The 18712-nt window shown below is 41.5% G+C and overlaps 3 protein-coding genes and 2 non-coding genes across 5 annotated transcripts; 2 read left to right on the top strand and 3 right to left on the bottom strand.

Annotated features, from left to right (window-relative positions):
- Positions 1–1010: 1010 nt before the first annotated feature.
- Positions 1011–1576, bottom strand: LOC117895089. Its single transcript, XM_034802486.1, has 2 exons — positions 1321–1576; positions 1011–1266 (listed from the first exon to the last, which is right to left on the bottom strand). The coding sequence occupies exons 1-2, from the start codon at positions 1521–1523 to the stop codon at positions 1161–1163; spliced, it is 309 nt and encodes a 102-aa protein (XP_034658377.1). The 5' UTR covers positions 1524–1576; the 3' UTR covers positions 1011–1160.
- Positions 1025–15824, top strand: LOC117895085 (protein PIH1D3). Its single transcript, XM_034802482.1, has 5 exons — positions 1025–1031; positions 2415–2419; positions 15029–15161; positions 15225–15475; positions 15540–15824. Exons 3-5 carry the CDS (start codon positions 15032–15034, stop codon positions 15801–15803), a joined length of 645 nt encoding a protein of 214 aa, XP_034658373.1. The 5' UTR covers positions 1025–1031; positions 2415–2419; positions 15029–15031; the 3' UTR covers positions 15804–15824.
- Positions 2657–2728, bottom strand: Trnam-cau. Its single transcript has one exon. It is a non-coding gene; the product is annotated as a tRNA-Met (tRNA).
- Trnam-cau lies at positions 3028–3099 on the top strand. Its single transcript has one exon. It is a non-coding gene; the product is annotated as a tRNA-Met (tRNA).
- On the bottom strand, positions 4341–7740 carry LOC117895082 (venom protease). The gene is made up of 2 exons (XM_034802477.1): positions 6929–7740; positions 4341–5238 (listed from the first exon to the last, which is right to left on the bottom strand). The coding sequence occupies exons 1-2, from the start codon at positions 7258–7260 to the stop codon at positions 4467–4469; spliced, it is 1104 nt and encodes a 367-aa protein (XP_034658368.1). The 5' UTR covers positions 7261–7740; the 3' UTR covers positions 4341–4466.
- Positions 15825–18712: the final 2888 nt, after the last annotated feature.

The following is an 18712-nucleotide window of genomic DNA, read 5'->3' as shown; positions in this document are numbered from 1 at the left end:
CATATGTATGTACACATGTACATATGTATGTATTTTGTTTTTTTATACCCGGTACTCGAAGAGTAAATAGGGTATATGGTATTTGTGCGAATAACGGTTGTATGTAACGCACAGAAGGAAACGTTTCCGACCCCATAAACTATATATATTCTTGATCAGCATCAATAGCCGAGTCTATGTCTGTCTGTCTGTCTGTCCGTCTGTCCGTCTGTCCGTTTTGTTTGTCGGCTAGTTCTCAGAGACTATAAGAGCTAGAGCCACCAAATTTTGGCACCAGACTGCTGTATGCTCACACTGAAACCAGTGTATTTCAAAAATGAGCCCCGCCCCCTTCCGCCCATGCAAAAGGGCGAAAACCTCCCAAATTTACAATTTTGAAGATAACAGAAAACTAAAAACGCCAGTCCGTAGGTAATGACCATATCTATCAGATCACCAAACCCACCCCGTCCCGCAGCTTATATTTGTTTTTTACACATTCTCTCATTCACACTCTGCTTCGCGCAGTTTATGGCCTCTGCCCCTGACACGTCTCTGCCGCTGCCTCTGCCGCGACTCTGCCCTGACTCTGGGGAGGGTGGCGAGCTAAAGGAGCGTGTTGGCGTGAGTAGTGTTGTTGATGTAGATGACAGATGAAGAAAAAATGTAAAATTTGACAAATAACCGCTAAGTTGCAGATGTACTTAGTACTGAGTTCCGGGTATAAAAGTTGTGACGCGTAAGAAGCGTCTCACACGTCCCTTCCCGTTTATGCTAAGAAAGTTTCTGCTAGCACGCTCCATCTTCATATAATGTTAATTTTATATCTTCTAAGTACAGCTGGCTAAGGACTGGCTAACAGCCAGTAGTCATCATTAAAAAACGCCAATATCTAGTCAATTATGACACTTTGGCTTAAACCTTGCGTGTAAACCACAGTCTGAATCTGTGCTTCAAACTTACAAAATTCAAAACTACTTACAAAGTTTTTATTTTTTTTTTTTAAATTAGTACAATAGTTACAATGCTCCTACTTCACAATAAAATCTACTGTTTTGGTCTGAATAATAGTAATGTTAAGATGAGAATGTCGCTAGTTTGACCCAATAGTGTTTTTGTCCGATTAAAAGTGTGATACAAGTGTTTTTGTAACTTGCAATGTGAAGTTACCATTTTTTTGTTTATCTACTGTCGAGAGCTAAATCTTCAATCTCGGACGTTATTTTAGCCAAATCAACTAGGGTATCGTCATCAGATACTTCCTCATCCTTCAGGTCCGCGTCCTCTGCTAACGGTTTCAAGTCGATAAATTTCCAATCTTCGTCAACTGCTTCGTTCTCTTCCGTATCCTTGTTACAAAAAGATGTGGTCAATTCGTTTAACGAATTCTCCAGGTTAGCGACCCGAGCCAGGAGAAGATCCAAGCGTTTGTCCATTGCTTCCAGTGCCTGAGAGCTAGAAGTAGGGTAGGCTGCACCTTTTGCCTTTACTTTCCGCATGCCAGAGCTGCTGCAAGGTTTCTCACTAGCGTTCGTCGAAGACATCTCAGTTCCGAAAATATTTTTTCGATTTTCTGAGGAAATTTGTCAAACTTTTGTTGAACTGTAGATGAATTTGAAAGATGAATGTACACACATATGTCTCGGTTTGCTAAGGTCTCCCACATATGTCCCAAATAAAGATTCATTCAGAACAGCCAGCTAAGAGAGCGTTAAACTCCATACCACCACTCGATACGCAAACGAATCTCGATCTCCGACGACGCGCACCTCCATCGGCATGGGTGTCCGGTACATGCACACGTACACATTCATATCTTTGGGTGCGGAGAACTTGTATCTTTTTATCTCTTGGAGCTTTTAGTGAGCGAGCGAGCGGCGAACGGTAAACAACAGCTGTCGAGGCAGTAGCCGCGGGACCGCGACAAAACAAGGTAAAAACATTAGATTGAGGAGAAAACTCAAAGCCCTCGAAAATGTGTCAGTGAGATGCGCAACTTGCGATCCAGTGCAAAATTTCCATTTGAATAATTACGCAAGTCGCAGACACGTGAGTGCAGGAAGACTAATGTCTGAAAATGAAAAGTGGGCAAAAGCGAAAGTGGAAGTTCAAAACAATGCTCCTATGTACATATGTATGTACATACATAGCATCTGCATAGTATCTCTTTGAACATTTTAATGTGTTGTGTATTCAAGTGCAAAGCAGATACAATATTCGTCTATCGCAGCTATCGTTATTCGCAGCTTCGTCTGGAACAACAGAAGTTTCAACACCAGTTCTCCGTAAGTTTCATTAGGCAATGTATTTAAGTTTCATATGTATGAACGTTTGACTTTTTCACTCATCGCCGTCGTCTGGGAGCCGTTCATCTCTTATTTGCCCCCTTGTATTTACAGCTGGTTGATAGAAACCAGTTTGCTAGCAAGCTATAGTCAGTGCTTCTGACGATATTTACTTTTTGGGCATCAGACGTTGAAATTAACCTGCCTGAAATTCGGTTTCGAGCTGCAGCAAGCGGTTGAAGGTTCTTACACTTTCCAGCTTTGTTCTTTGCGCCTATTAAAGCAACTGTAATTTGTTGTGGTATTATTCATATTTTTATGTTTTTAATCTGGAAAAACATAATAAAATATAAAAAAACGAAAAAAGAAACGCGACAGCGAAATTACCTATTTAGCAGAGCAAGGTTTCGATCCTCGGACCTCTGGGTTATGGGCCCAGCACGCTTCCACTGCGCCACTCTGCTTATTCCGAGAACGTTGCCAGAAACTAGTTATAGCTGTCGGATGAACAACGTTCCACCCTGCAGTGCCAAGACAAAAGGGGAGGAATTGTTAAAGTTACTTATTATTTCAAATTTAATTTTCTATATCAGCAGATACGATAAATCCATTAATTAGCCAAGAATACTTGTATTCATTTTAAATAAAATTAAGTCAAATAAATCACAAGTCAAGTACAAAATATGTAGATGTAAAACAAATAATAATTGTGCACTGCTTGCCAGCTGTCTTGTATAGCGCTTTAGACACAAAGCATACAACAAGCAGAGTGGCGCAGTGGAAGCGTGCTGGGCCCATAACCCAGAGGTCCGAGGATCGAAACCTTGCTCTGCTAATGTTGTACCTGGCTTTTTGTAGCGTTTCTTTTTTTTCATCTTTTTATACCCGGTACTTGAAGAGTAAATAGGGTCTATATTATTTGCTTCGTTTCCGACCCCATAAAATGTATATATTCTTGATCAGCATCAATAGCCGTGTCGATATAGCCATGTCTGTCTGTCGGCTAGTTCTCATAAGAGCTAGAGCCACCTTATTTTGGCTCTAGACTCTAGACTGTTGTTATATCTGCCCCCTAAAAAAATGCAAAATTTAATAAGTTAAATGTTAAAATCAAAAAAAAAACCACTTAGTTAAACATTTACTGACTGAGTACCGGGTATAAAAGTTGTGACGCGTACGAAGAGTCACACAAACGTTCCTGCTCGTTGTTATACCCGGAACTCGAAGAGTAAATAGGGTATATTGTATTTGTGCACAAAGTGAATGTCTGTATGTCCGTCCGTCCGTCTTGTTTGTCGGCTAGTTCTCAGAGACTATAAGAGCTAGAGCCACCAAATTTTGGCTCCAGACTGCTGTATGCTCACACTGAAACCAGTGTATTTCAAAAATGAGCCAAGCCCCCCTTCCGCCTCTGCAAAAGGGCGAAAACCTCCCAAATCTACAATTTTGAAGATAAAAGAAAAACATTCCTTAGGGAATGACCATATCTATCAGATCACCAAATTGGGATACGATTGGATCATTATTATAGCCACAATGAAGAAATTAATTTGCAGTGGCCAAACCCACCCCGTCCCGCAGCTCATATTTATTTTTTGCATATTCTCTCATTCACACTCTGCTTCGCGCAGTGGCCGCACACTGACCGCCGGCCGCTTGCTCTGCCTCTGCCGTGAGTCTGCAGTGTGTTGCTCTAGGGCAGGGCTCGGCACGGCCCTATCCCTGGGGTGCAGAAAAATGCGCTGCTGCTGCGCTGCCCTCACGTACACGCGTACTACAGTGATTCGTACCAATACCAATATAGTGAAATGTTCCGTTTTGCGTGCGTTAACGTCTCGTTAATTGTATGGGTGCCGAGCCCTACTCTAGGGTAGGGTGGCGAGCTAAAGAGGCGTTGGTGTGAGAAGTGTTGTAGATGTAGATGACAGATGAAGAAAAAATTTAAAATTTGACAAATAACTGCTAATGTACAGATGTAGTACTGAGTGCCGGGTATAAAAGTTGTGACGCGTAAGAAGCGTCTCACACGTCCCTTCTCGTTTTTAAATTATTTATAAGCATTATTGCGTACTTGGATATCTTACCTACTGCATTGTTTAACTTTATTCCGTTTTTTTAATACAAGAATATTAAATATGGACTACGCAACTAAAAGAGAAACTACAACTAGTGCGATGAATGGTTCACTGCCGTAACTAACAGTCAGTAATCCTCGTCGCAGAAGCAGCCATCCCGCGAGTTCTCCACAATCCAGTCTAGATACTTGGTCACTCGAGTGTAGACCCCCGGATAGTTGGGCCGCGCACATCCATTTCCCCAGGAGACGATACCGATTTGCTCGAAGCGTTTGTCGTCTGGGCGCATTCGAACCAAAGGCCCGCCGGAGTCGCCCTGACAGCTGTCGCGTCCTCCCACTCCTGGATAGCCGGAACACATCATGTTCTTGGTGATCATCTTCTGGGTGTAGTTGGTTTGGGCCACACACTCCTCGTTGTCCAGAACCGGCACCTCAACCTCCTGCAACAGGCAGGAGGGCTTCCCATCCTCCTTGAGGGTTCCCCAGCCAGTTGCGGTAGCACGGGTACCCACGAACAGTTCGTTGCGCTGCGCCACGCGTGGCAGGCAGATAGGGCGTATGAAGCTGGTGATGGGCACCCTGTCGTTCAGTCGGAGCAAGGCAATGTCGTTATCGAAGTTGGAGAAGCTGAATTTCTGGCTGAAGGCGCGCAGTACGAAGCGCGTTTCGGGCCGCTCCTTGTCGTTGCAGCGATCATGCTCTCCGAAGGTCACCTTGATCATGAACCACATAAAGCCCTTGACGCAGTGCGCCGCTGTCAGCACGTAGCGATCGTTAATCAATGTCCCCCCACAATAGAACCTGTTGAAGTAACTCAGCCGAGCCATCCAGGGGTACTCGCTGACCCCAGCCGTGGTGCCTCCCACGATCCTTGACTCATCGTTCCGCTCGCCACATCTGGAAAGAGAGGTCGAGATAACGATCAGATCGATTGGGTGCTGAAAACCAGTTTAAATGGGCTATGGGTTCAGAGTTCACCAACCTCGCCATAAAGAAAGTGTCAAACTGTCTTTATTACCGGCCATAAAACAAATGAGCGATCTTTGCAGACTTAATTGCTGTCATCTTTGGAAACACGATTCCACGTTCCATTAAACTGGTTTTAAAGTGCCAAAACCATGAACAAAATCGGAGAGAAGAAACTGCATTCAGAAAAATGTAAGAAACCACGCCAATGAAGCGCACAAGATCGTTCTCATGTTCTTAGTATTTTTTGGCCACACAATCAATCGAAATGCGATCCCCAGTGTGTGTGTCTGCTTAATCGTGTCATTGCCCCAAAATGGTGTCCCCGGCGTCCCGAAACAAAGAAGTAAAATGTGCGACAACGACCCACTTAGGAGACGACCAAGACGAAGACGCGGCATTCCCCGTACCACCTCCCTCGCAAACAATAATGAGACGCATTGGAATTGGGCTTACGCCTTATAGAGCCAGGCCTGTATAAATTACAAGTATTCATGTATTTGTGGTCAGTAGGTTCAAACATTCGTTCTTAAAGCCCAAACAGAGCCTTTTATCAAATCGTATGCAAATTAGAATGTTGTATTCTTTTAAACGCAAAAACAAAGATATATTAAGAGAATACATGTGTACATATGAGATACATACAAAATCGTACACACATACATATGTATTCACATATGTATGTACACAAATGATATAAAACAGGTTTTAGTCTTTTAAGAATGGATTTAAGTTAAACTTATTGATTGCCATTAGGGCTGAGGGGGAAATTTCCGAAAAATATGTGCAAAATAATGTCACATCTCCAGAATTTTAATTCAATTGACGATCAATAATATTGGCGAGCTGACGTCTACTATGATTCCTTGGGATTCGTTTTATCATACCTGATCGAACCTGAGCTGCATAGCCTTTTTCGATTTTGTTGACAAATGTTCAGCTATTTTTGGCTCAACAGCTCCTCCCTGAGGAATAAGTTTCCTGCCCATCTAGTGCCTTCTACTGACTTTTTAAGTACCCTCGGGTACCAAAAGCCAAAGTTAAAATTCCCAATTGTTTGATAGTCTCTGGAAGAGTGCGTTCCAAATACATTTCATGGGGATCAAGAAAATTCTTGGCATTTAAATCGTTTAGCAGATACGAAGAGAAGCTTCTACTAGAGGTTTGTTGCGGAAACACTAGGATTTAGTGAAGTTACACTCAAATACTCGTAGCATAAGTTTTAATGTGTACATATGTATGTACATATGTATCTATAATATGGTTTACAAAATAAAAAATATATCGCTTTAAGCAATACTGAAGTTTTGATTAGAAAATGTAGGGGGATCAAAGGAAAGCCTCAGTCACATTCTGTTTATATGTAGATGTGTGCTTAAAAAATCGAATTCAAGCGATTGGATTTAAGGAGCGAACCGATTAAATCTTTGAAAGAACACCGACATCATTGCGTGATCTCCTCCTCGCAGGCACTCAAATGCTTCAGCGACTTTAACTGTTTGTGCCATTTGTATGCCGAGACAATGACAGCCCCAAAGTTGTTTGTCAATTTGCTGTTGGCGTTGTTGTTGTTGTCTAACTGGAAGTTGTCATCATGACCATGACAGCTTTTGTGGCTCACCTGCAGGAACATGTCGGAGATGTTTGGTTCTGAGCTGCAGGCGAATTATTACGATTGAAGGAACCAAGCCAATTCTTGATCGGATTTTGTCGGAATACAGGTTTATGGCCGCCGCCGACTGCCCCCAATGAGGATGCGTTGATTGTCGCCCCAACTTCAGCTCCTATTTTAAGCTTCTTGGGCTGCTGTTGAGCTGCTGCACCCAAGGCCTGGTATTTTCCTGGTATGGAGGATAAAGATGATGTCGTTGTGTGTGTTGTTGAGGCCGGGGCCGGGCCAATGCAGGAAGCGATGGCCAGCATTAATGACCAGTGACGTAAGTGGAGCATCATCGTATACTGGTTCTGATTCTTCTTCAGCTGTTACTGTTGCTGGGTTATGCAATTTAATGCAAATAAGACTAATGAGCCTCTGCTTGAAACGCGTTACGCTCCTCTCGCACCCGGAAATTCGAATTCCGTTACGAATATTTCGATTCTAGTTCTACTTGCTTTATGGGAATCTTTTTGGAATTTTCGTTGCACTCCGCTTGTTGATTATGTAAATCAAACACAGCTCATTCTACTACAGCTACAGTTTCTGCTGCGACTTGTTCTCGAAAATAATTGAACTATTTCTCACTCGTTTTGCACATAATTCAAAATGTCAACAACTCGCCCTGATCCGAGAATCTTCATTCTTTACTTACAAATGTATGTACATACATACATATGTAAAATGGATGTTCTCTTTTTCACTGTTTCTCTGGCGCTGTCTTTTTCCGCGTTTTATGTTTTTTTTTTTGTTACCACCGCACCGCACACGCGAAAGTCTGCAAACTGACTGATTTGATCCCAATGACCGCGCCTGCTCCAGACCCCAAGGCCCCTCCAAACAGCGCAGTCGACGCTGAAGCTGACTCTGCAGCAAAGAAAGTTGCGCATGCGCAGGGGATGCGTCGGCGCTGGGAATCGAGCAGAGGAAGCACAGGCAGAAGAACACAGAGAGCGAGACGGTAAAGGCGAGAGCGAGAGAGAGAGTGGGAGTGAGAGAGAGCAAGACACAGTTGGAGTTCGTTGTGTTCTCAATATGCTAATATGACAGTTTTGCTAGCAGTGTGTGTGTGTGTTCTTGATTCTTGTCGGTCCCGGTCTGTCTCTAGCTCTGGGTCGTTCCATGTCTTTGGGTCTGGGTTTGGGCCCTGCTGCCAAGATCGTCTGTTTAACGTTTACTTATTATGCACGAAGCGTCCATACACCATGCATATTTGAAATAATAGCTGAATAGATTTTTATATTTATGAGTAATATATGTACAAACATACAGTTTAAAACCATTCATTTTAATCATCCAATACAACAGGTAAATACACAAATACATATAATCTAATCAATCAGTTTTCTCAGTGTAAAGGCATGCAATTCATATTTTCTAATGGCGCATTAGTACTTTAAAAGTGAATATGGAAAAAAAACTCCATTTCTAAACCAACCATCCTTTAAGTTAGGCAAATATGTACATATGTATGTACAGTATGCATGTATGTATGTATGTAATTATGCAATATGTATGTAAGTTTATTTAATGGTCCCTGGGGTGAACAGCCGTGGTTCCATTCCTTTTTTTTTTTTGTTCACCCAAGAAACATAGACTACATTTTTTGATTCAGGAATGCCCGAGGAAGAGAGGTTTCAGTCTAAAACCAACTACTTAAAACTACTAAAACCACTACTACGAAATGACACATATGGCACACGATCTGGGTCTTTTACCACACACATAGCAGGGAACATTCTGCGGTATTTCATTGAACTTTTTGGTAATTCACCTGTCATCTTTTCCGACACCTTTTCACTTGTTCAGGAACAGGGAGCAAGGGAAAGAGAGAGATTGGGAAGTCCGACTGTTTTTATACTTGGTACTCGAGGAGTAAATATGGTATTTGGAAGTATGGATGCAACTTCTTTGTGGGCTCCTTCCTTATTTTTAACTTCTTTTTTAAAGAATTTTTTTATATCTCGTATTTTTTTAATCTTTTTTCAGAGGTAGCGTGAGAGAGCTAAAAATTCTCGATCAATTCAAAAAACCTAAATAACACGTATTTTTCCTTTATATACAGACATATTTTAGGAATTTTTTTTTATTTTAGTATGTTTTGAGTACTGAAGCCATAAATATTCTGGCAGTTGGGCGCGCTACCCTCCCAATCGTACTTTTTTTGCATTTTTCATTTCTTTTTAGTTGGCTAACCAATTTTAGCTCATGCGTCCCTCCATACATTTTGATAAGCAATACCTTAAACGACGCCCAATTAATGCACTTGTCAATAAAAGAATGGAGAACACAATATATAATTATTTAATTATATAAATTAATTATATGATTTTTTGACCTTTCCCGAGTTAAAAATTCGTAAAATATTCCTGACAAAAATTAATATTTTTGCATTTTTAAAATTAATATTTCCCAGACGGTACGCTAAAACCACAAAGTGTTTGTGTTGAATTTTTAGCTGCATAAATCAGCTTTTCAGATAAACAAAGTTCTTTACAACCAAATGTAAGATACTTAAGTTATGCGTACCTCTAAAAAAAACCGTTACAAAAAAATACCAGACTTTGAAAATTCTTAAAAAAAGTTCTGCCATTGATAAAAACCATAATTCATTAAAAAATTGGAATGCCCGATATCTATCAGAACGAGAAGGGACGTGTGAGAAGCTTCTTACGCGTCACAACTTTTATACTCGGTACTCAAAGTACATCAGTACCTTAGGGGTTTTTTTAAATTTTACATAATTCTTCATCTGTCATCCACATCTACATCACTTCTCACGCCAACGCGCTCGCCCCCCTAGATCAGCACATTACACGAAGCAGAGTGTGGATGAGAGAATGTGCAAAAAACAAAAAAAAGCTGCAGGCCGGGTGGGTTTAGCCACTGCAAACTAATCCAGTATGATCCCAATTCGGCGATCTGATAGATTTAGTTTTCTTCTATCTTCAAAATTGTGGCTGTGGGAGATTTTCGTCCTTTGTGGGTGCTGAAGGGGGTGCGGCAAATTGTTTAAATACACAGTTTTCAGTGTGAGCGTACAGCAGTCTGGAACAAAATTTGGTGGCTCTACCTTTTATAGTCTCTGAGAACTAGCCGATAAACAAGACGGACGGACGGACGCACGGTCGGACGGACAGACGGACGGACAGAAAGACATGGCTATATCGACTTGGCTATTGATGCTGATCAAAAATATACATATATACTTTATGGGGTCGGAAAGGTTTCCTTCTGTGCGTTACATACATTCACTTTGTGCACAATTACAATATACAGTATTTACTCTTCGAGTACCGGGTATAAAAAATTGTCTTTAGATCATTTCTAAGCCCCATTTCTTTCAGAAAAGTTTGTCTGGATCGAAGCGGCAAAATCGTGTCAAGTAGTGTAATTGAAACAAGATCATTATTTATATTCAGTACAGTGGTACAGGGGCTCACAATTGACATCAAAGATCCTCAAGCTTAAGAACTAAATATGTACATATGTATATGTATGTATGTATGTATGTATGTCTCCAGGGAAATAATCAAGTTTATTGTTTTGTCCTATTGTCTCTGATTTGTCTCCGTGTTTTTCTTTTGTTTTATATTTTATGATAAAGTTCCATTAAAAGTATTGCAGTTTCAATTGAAAAATTATCCATATTTTAAAATTTAGTTAATATGTACTTATCTATCCTGCAATAATTTGTTTTCTTACTTCCTTATTCCCAGGTTTCTTTAGCATGTTCTTCGCCATTTGCAATTGCTATTAGCTGAATTTACTTGTAAGCCCAGGGCATTCACCATCCACTTTCCAGTTCGCTTATGGAAAACTCAACAGTCCATGCCGAAAATAAGAAAAAAGAGATTTCAATAGGTTCCTTATTAATTGAAAGCATGCATTCAAATTTTCCCCCAACTAGCTTTTATACATTTTTACATATTTTTCAGCACACTTAATGGTTAATTGTGGAGAAACCAAGTGAGACGCGCTGCATCTGTAAGCAAAAGTTTAGAAACCCAGGGGAGCAGAATGCGATTCGCTGAAATGCGAGGAAAACATTGCATCACGGGGTTCTGAGAAAAAGAGATTGCAGCAGATTAGGAAGACTAGCCAAGCAAGATGGATATGGAGGGGGCTAAAAAAGCAGCATCTACCGACGAAGGACCCAATTCCAGAAACAAGCGACGAATCAGCTTTGCCCGACGCACCGCCGTCCAAGGGCGCGGCAGTATAGGAAGCGTAAGTGCCGGGATCTACAAGGCATTTCGAGAGCGCTTCCTGAGCAGCGACGATTCAGGGGACTATCGCAAGTTGAGACAGCGCGATGCAGAGGCCGGCCAAGTGTGGAGTGATCATTTTCAATCCAGTGGCAGCTCTGGTGTGGAGAGGGAGCAGGAGCCTAGCAGCAGTAGCAGCGTGGAGGATCTCTTTACCAGCGAGACGGAGCACCGCCAATGGCGACGCCAGTCTGCTGAGCAGCGGCGCAGAGGAGCAGGCCGCAAAAAGGTTAGTGTCACGCTCACTGTCTTCCCAGCTAAAGCTCTTGCTTAGCCACTTTCCATTTTGATATCTGATTGAGCCAACTAGTTACATACATCGCCCCAGATATATCTTTCAATTTCAGTTAAATATATGTTCATACGTGACCGCTTTTATAAATAGAGGGGAATATACAATCGGTTCACTCTCAGTTTCACTTTCGTTCACCGACTCATTCAATTTGCATTTAATTTTATTTATTTCCATTACTCTATTAAATGATTGTCATGATCAGAATGATGTGGATAGCGTGTAATGAGGTATAATTTGGTAATGGGGCTAGTGGACTCTATGCTCTGTTTCAGGGGTATGAGTTTTATTTTGGTTTTCTGTTGGCGGGTTATTGTAGAAGCATTTAGTTCATATGAATTTAGTTTAATTCATTTGAATGATTTCAACGAGTCAGTGATTTCAGTGAGTCAGTGCACGAGTGATTTTAGAGTCACAATTGCCCACTCCTTCCAGAGAAAAATGTTTGTAATATAAATAGTACATATTTATACCCGGTACTCGAAGAGTAAATAGGGTATATTGTATTTGTGCGGAAAAAGTGTTGCACACAGAAGGAAGCGTTTCCGACCCTACAGAGTATAAATATTCTTGATCAGCATCAATAGCCGAGTCGATTTAGCCATCTCTGTCTGTCCGTCTGTCTGTCCGTCCGTCTGTCCGTCTGTCTTGATCTTAGAGACTATAAAAGCTAGACCCACCAAATTTTGCATCCAGATTGCTGTATGCTCACACTGTTACAAGTGTATTTCGCCCCGACCCTTCCGCCCCGCAAAGGGCGAAAATCTCCCAAGTCCCAATTTTGAAGAAAAAAGAAAACTAAAAACGCCATTCCGTAGGGAATGCCCATATCTATCAGATCACCGAATTGGGATCAGATTAGATAATTATTGTAGACAGAATGAAGAAATTAATTTGCAGTGGCTAAACCCACCCTGTCCAGCAGCTTTGGTTATTTTTTGTACATTCTCTCGTTCCACACTCTGCTTCTTGCAGTGTGCGGCTCTAGGGGAGGTACAAAATATAAAATGTAAAAGGAAAAATGTAAAATTTGAAAAATTAACCACTAAGGTACAGATGTAATACTGAGTACCGGGTATAAAAGTTGTGACGCGTAAGAAGCGTCTCACACGTCCCTTCTCGTTAGTTTTCTTGTATTTTCAAACTTTTCAACACAGACGGACAGACGGACATGGCTATATCGACTCGGCTTTTAATGCTGATCAAGAATATTTATACTTTGTGGGGTCGGAAACGCTTCCTTCTGTGTGTTACATACATCCAGTTTGTGCACAAATACAATACACCCTATTAACTCTTCGAGTACCGGGTATAATTATTATCAAACCATTTCTAAGTCCAAAATCCTGTCGTATAGTGTATTTTAGAACATATAATTTTAGAGTGCATAAAAGTTCACGAAAAAAAAGAATACACGAATTTATAAGTAAACAGTCGAAAAATTGTGCGCCAGTGTGGCACCGAAGAAAAAAACCCCAGCGTATACTAGGTATTTTATCCGCCTTCTCTCTTTCGGCTCAGCAGGAACAAATATCACGTAACTGTCGGGTACGCCTCGAGGCACCCACATGTGCCTGTTGGGCTGCTTTCCATGATTTATGCACGCTACTTAATGACTTCTTAATTACATTTTATGTAAAAACCAAAAATAATATCTTTTTGAAAACAGCAGACAAGAATTCAAAGGGATGGAAGTTGTAGATGTTGAGAACACAAAAATCGCAAATCCTTGGCCGGGAGGAACACGTCACGCCCCATCTGACAACACAATGCGGAGACCGCTTTCACTTTCAGCCTACTAGCTGTAGCCGCTGTCGCCCAGTACTTCCAGTGTTCCATCTTGTGCAAAAAAGTCTATTTGGCAATGGCTTTGTGGGTTCTGAAAAATTGAGGGTTTCAGAGGGGTCCATATAATGGGTTAGCAGGAACAGAAGGTCATGTGTATTAAGTCAACACAAATTTTACAGGTCTTTGTCTTTCTGCAGTTCAATGAAATCTGTGCGCCAACCAAAATACAATTACTCCATGGATTCATGTTCATTTTATGGATGCTTCGCGTTGCAGCATCTGGGCATCTGGGGGACTTAGGGTCTCTTCTGATGTGCCGATACTGACGCGCATTCGACAGGATACCCTGTGCTGACAGTCGATAGTTCTTGGGATAGAAAGGTTGGATGTGTGTGCGGAATAACGCTAAAATGCAGATATATGATGCTTGAGTGCTGTTGAAGAGCAGATTGAAAAAAGAGGTTTTTGATTGGGCCCTGTGCAAAAACAGAAGGCTTTCTGGAGATGCTTTTAACTTCCCGGTCGAAGGCGAAAAGGGTCAAAACTTAGGGCTCAAATCTGTTTAGGGAAGCAAGTCCATGTAGTAAGACTACTAGTAGAGGAATCAATTTACCTCACCTAAAAATACATCGAAGTACTTTATAACTCAGAGCTTTTCCAGAAAAATATTTAGTATGACAAATAGTACTAACAAAAAATTAAATATATCCATCATTTTAACTCAGCTGTGGTACAGTTGAAGTTAACAAATACGTCTGCAATCTTTAAAATGCTGAGACACGATAGTGTCTGTCAACTGCATAGGACAGACCCTTGCAGTGGTCATGTCGATTGTCGCCAAGTAAGCGTTGTCAAGTGGGCCATTGAGCAGGAGCAAGAATCCCTTTCGTTTTTTCTTGTTTAGGGCCGGACACTTTCGCCGACATTTCGTGTTAAACAAATTTAACACGTTGCTGGCAACAGGACAACAACAACGCGAACTGAAAATCTTTTTTTGTCAGATGTTTAATTCAGACCCCACTGGGCTATGGCTGTGGCTGTGGCTATTGTATCTCAGCCATGTCGTTAACGGGGTCACGTTTTCATGCTGCTCACTTTTCCCACTCCGGCCGCCTGAAAGTCAAATTAGCGTTGACCCAGTATGGGGCGCGTGAAAAATGCAAAATTTTTGTTTCTGCGTGGCCACAGCAAGGTCAAACCTAGAGCATTAATTACACAATTTATAAGTCGCAAAACAATTGTTTTTGACAAGTGAAATACTTTGTCAGAGTGCAGTTGGCGAAAAAAAGTCCCCTAAAAAAAGGAGCCCAAGTTTATAATTGAAATGGCCACCCCCAAGGAGGGCCTATGTTCCAGTTGCGGCTTCACGTTGAGAGGGATTTGTCGTTGGAAGGGAGGCAATGTGTTTTCAAAGGGAACTGGGTACTACGATTTTCGTGTTGGCATAGTAACCTGTCTATTTATCACATCAAAATAAACAATTATTTAACCAGGAATGAATAATATCGAGTTGGCCATGGAAATATATACATGTTCTCTATATGTTGAATTTAAGGAATCAAGCGATTTCACTCATTTGAAGCCAACTGAAAACTAAAAACCAACCTCCATTGATTTATCGAGTCGTATTTTACATGTTAAAAAGTCAACAAAGTGTTGCAAGAATAAGTAACAAAAGAATAAGTAAAAGGAGGGAGAAAGAAGCATTCGACATATTTCACAATGTCGGTATTCGACAATCCCGACCAACTGCGTAAGCTGCAAAACCTTCTAAATCCCAGGCAGACGCGTCCCGGTATCGACAACAGCAGCAGCGAGGATGAGGATGAGTCCGTGGTGAGGCACACGCTAAGTGAGTATGCGCCGACAGGACCATGGCAAAAGTCTGTATTAAGGAGATATCTTCCTGGTTCAGCACCCGGCAGCATTGGTCCTCAGACAGACGCGGCATCAGCATCGTCTGCTAATGCCAAGACCAAGAAAAAGAAAAAGCCCAATCCCTTGGCCACTCCCTTGGTGGAGGAGCAAAAGAAGCAGCCTGATACCCTTGAGGAGTGGCAAGAGCAGCAGGAACGAGAGGACACTGATATTCTGGAGACCAGAAAGTGCCCAGAATATACTATGACCTACAGCCAGGCCGTGGGTACTGAAGATGTCTTCCTGCAGGTTGCCCCAACAAACTTTGTCCGCTTGCCCAAGATCGTTTAGTAACTCCACGAATGCATTTTAGATGGGAAACCGCACGGGCTCATCAGCCAGCTGCGAAAATCTTATTCTCGATATTCATCTTCCAGATGAGGAGACGACAGCAGACAAGATGAAATTGACTCTGCAGGAAAGGGATTTGGATCTGGCCACCGTTCTCTATCGCCTTCGAATGCCTCTGCCCCATCCCGTAGAGGTGGATCGCTGCCAAGCCAAATACAGCACGGAACTCAGGATGTTACGCCTAACGCTCCGATTACGTCGGGAGCTAGATTATGTCAACTTTTGAATAGAGAAGCAACTGGCGCTCTTGATACACACGATACACAACACATATCATGCGACAGACGACACACCACAGAAACGACCTTTAGCTCGACTCTCCCAACATTATCTTTCCTGGTAGTCTCTCTCTTCTCCCCTCTCCAGTAGGTACAAAACTTAGACTTAGAACTAAACAAATCAGTGGACAAATTTGATGTACTCGTGGAGCAATCTTAAAACTCAAGTTATAAATGTGAATAAAAAAATGACTGTTGCACCACTGCAATTGCATGTTGCAGTTGCTCGTCATATTATGCAATTCGCTGGCCTTGGCAACATTTTCCGCAGATCTCAAGCAAATATCGTGACGGTAGGGAATTTCTCGCATTTGAAATTTAATAAGCGGTGCTTTAGCCTCGCTCTCTTTTCTCGAGTAGCGCATACGCCTCATGGGTCGTGCAGTTTGGTCAAATCCCAAAAAGCGCTCAAACGGGGCATGAAGTGTTCCCCGGCCTCTCCGGTTTCTCCGATCCTTTATGACGCTGTCAAAAATCACTTTGGGTAAATATTTGTCATGCACAGGCAGCCAGCGCCATAAAAAAGTCAAATACAAAAAAGTAAGCAAAGAAAAACGAAAAGTAGAAAATGGAAATCCATTATACATACCTCGGCAATGACTTTGCCAGGCAGAAATTTGGTTTTGGTCCCACAATTACTTTCCGCTGGGTCTGTAGCCTGCGTCTTGCCTCATTTACTCTAACTGACGCTGGCACGTTTCAATTTGTGCGCTCCGGGCAAGCTGAGCCCCCAATCTCCCTTCGACCTCGGAGATATGATAAAGTGTCGACTAGCGCTAGCCTCCCTTTTTCCAAGACAAATAAAACAAACAACGTTTGTGAGACGCTTCGTAAGCGTCACAACTTTTATACCCGGTAGTCATTCAAACTTTTTTTTTTTTTTTAATCACTACAGCGAAATTGGATGGTTGCACGACGATGAGTCCGCTTTAACCGCTTTAACTCAAACAAGAGTTGTTTGCCGAACGGACACCAAAAATAGAACGGACGAACAGACGGACGGACCGACAGACGGCTATATCAACTCGTCTTTTGATGCTGATCAAGAATATATATTCTTTATCGGGTCGGAAACGTTTTCTTCTGTGCGTGACATACATCCACTTTCGAGCACAAATACAATATACCCTATTTACTCTTCGTGTACCGGGTATAAAAAGTTTACACTAGTTAAAAAACAAAATTCACAAGTTTTCGGACAATGGAAGTGCGGGACAGGGCCAGAGGATGGAGGGACCTTTGACCTTCACTTCTTCATTCTTATTTTCCTGTACTCGTGTCAACGTAGAACTTTCCATTTAAGTTAAATGACACGGTCTTGAGTCTGGGTGTGGGTGTACATACATATATTTTCGAATGTATCCGAATATTACATTAGTTCAAAAATGCTGATAAGGCTTGTTTCATATTTCGTCCTCATTGTCAAAACGGTTCCTAAAGCGATACTGGAAAAGTTATCGTTAAGGTAATTGATTTGAAATGTCACCAGCATTTGCCGATGAAGACCGACCGACCGGAGACTTCACTAACTGCTTTGGAGTTCCTTCCGTTCCGTTCTTGATGCTACATTTCAGCAAGCAAACAAATGGAAAACTACCCAAAAAGCAGAAAAATACACAAAACTTACAGAAACCAAATGACAAACGAGAAACGTTTTCAGTTTTCTTCGCCTTTTTTCACCTTTTGTGGTGGCGGTACATATACACTTGTAACAGTGTGAGCATAGAGCCGTCTGGATGCAAAATTTGGTGGCTCTAGCTTTTACAGTCTCTGAGATTCAGTCGATCAACAAGACGGACGGACGGACGGACAGACAGACGTGGCTATATCGTTTCGGCTATTGATGCTGATCAAGAATGTAGGTATGTATGTATGTACTTTATGGGGCCGGAAACGTTTCTTTCTGTGCGTTACATATGTACATCCACTTTTCCACACAAATACAATATATCCTATTTACTCTTCGAATACCAGGTATACAAAAAATTGTTTCGGCTAATTTAAACAAACGAACGTTCCAGCATCAATGTGACTAACATTCGGGCAGAGTCGCACCATTTTTGTCAACATTAACGAAATTGTCCATCAACGAAAATACATATAGAACTTCAAATTGAAATTCAGAACACAGAATTAAAATGCAAATTGTGCCCACTTTTCCAATGTGACACTTTACACGTGGAATTCTAGGTAGTCCAGCACAGAAAAATAGCAATTTGAATTGTAATAAAAGTTGTGTGCATGCAGTAATCCTTGAATGGAGGCATGTCCTTGGCTGTGTTTCTGCTTTTTAATAAATAATTGTTGCAGTCTGCCACACTTGAAAAATGTAATAAACGAATACCTCAGTGCCAGTCAGTTCCGCTGAGTATTTACGAGTGGTTAGCCAGGTGGAAATCTGTAGCGTTTCAGTATTTGTAGAAGCTGTTGATTGGAATTTAAAGCCAGAGAACATCTTTCGATGGTCCATGATTTTTCCTTTTAACTTTTTAATTTTCTCTTGGATACATCTGTTGCCCTTCAGCACTGGGTTTCGGCCTTCTGTGCTAATTGCCCTCAGATTAAAGTTAACTGGAATTACAGCTTAAATTCCGTTTTGCAACTTTCCTGGAATCTGTTAGCCATTGCATGTAGGTCTCTAGCGTGTAGGTCACTAGAAACTTTTATCTTTTTTAACTTTTTTTTGATTCCTCATTTGCTTCATTTGCTTCCTCATAAATCCTGAGGTTTTTTTTAATGGCCTGTAAAACCATTTCCAGGTCGCCACAGCACAGAGGAAAATTACGAATATATTTCAAAAATAACAGGAACAATAAATAAAAACGTACATTTTTTGGCTTAAGGTCCTTAAAGTCTT

This window comes from Drosophila subobscura, chromosome J (assembly GCF_008121235.1).
Source record: "Drosophila subobscura isolate 14011-0131.10 chromosome J, UCBerk_Dsub_1.0, whole genome shotgun sequence".
NCBI classification, from domain to species: Eukaryota; Metazoa; Arthropoda; class Insecta; order Diptera; family Drosophilidae; genus Drosophila; species Drosophila subobscura.
Note: the sequence above shows the minus strand (reverse complement) of the source record. Positions and strands in the feature narration are given on the sequence as shown.

What these genes read in the sequence shown, in the direction of transcription:
- LOC117895089 (XM_034802486.1), bottom strand. Translation starts at nt 1,523, where the DNA reads ATGTCTTCGACGAACGCTAGTGAGAAACCTTGCAGCAGCTCTGGCATG. An exon ending in TTTTGTAACAAGGATACGGA is followed by an intron (nt 1,267 to 1,320) that starts AGAGAACGAAGC and finishes GAAACCGTTAGC; the next exon opens with AGAGGACGCGGACCTGAAGG.
- LOC117895085 (XM_034802482.1), top strand. Translation starts at nt 15,032, where the DNA reads ATGTCGGTATTCGACAATCCCGACCAACTGCGTAAGCTGCAAAACCTT. An exon ending in CGTGGTGAGGCACACGCTAA is followed by an intron (nt 15,162 to 15,224) that starts GTGAGTATGCGC and finishes TTCCTGGTTCAG; the next exon opens with CACCCGGCAGCATTGGTCCT. An exon ending in CTGAAGATGTCTTCCTGCAG is followed by an intron (nt 15,476 to 15,539) that starts GTTGCCCCAACA and finishes AATGCATTTTAG; the next exon opens with ATGGGAAACCGCACGGGCTC.
- LOC117895082 (XM_034802477.1), bottom strand. Translation starts at nt 7,260, where the DNA reads ATGATGCTCCACTTACGTCACTGGTCATTAATGCTGGCCATCGCTTCC. An exon ending in TCTCCGACATGTTCCTGCAG is followed by an intron (nt 5,239 to 6,928) that starts GTGAGCCACAAA and finishes CTCTCTTTCCAG; the next exon opens with ATGTGGCGAGCGGAACGATG.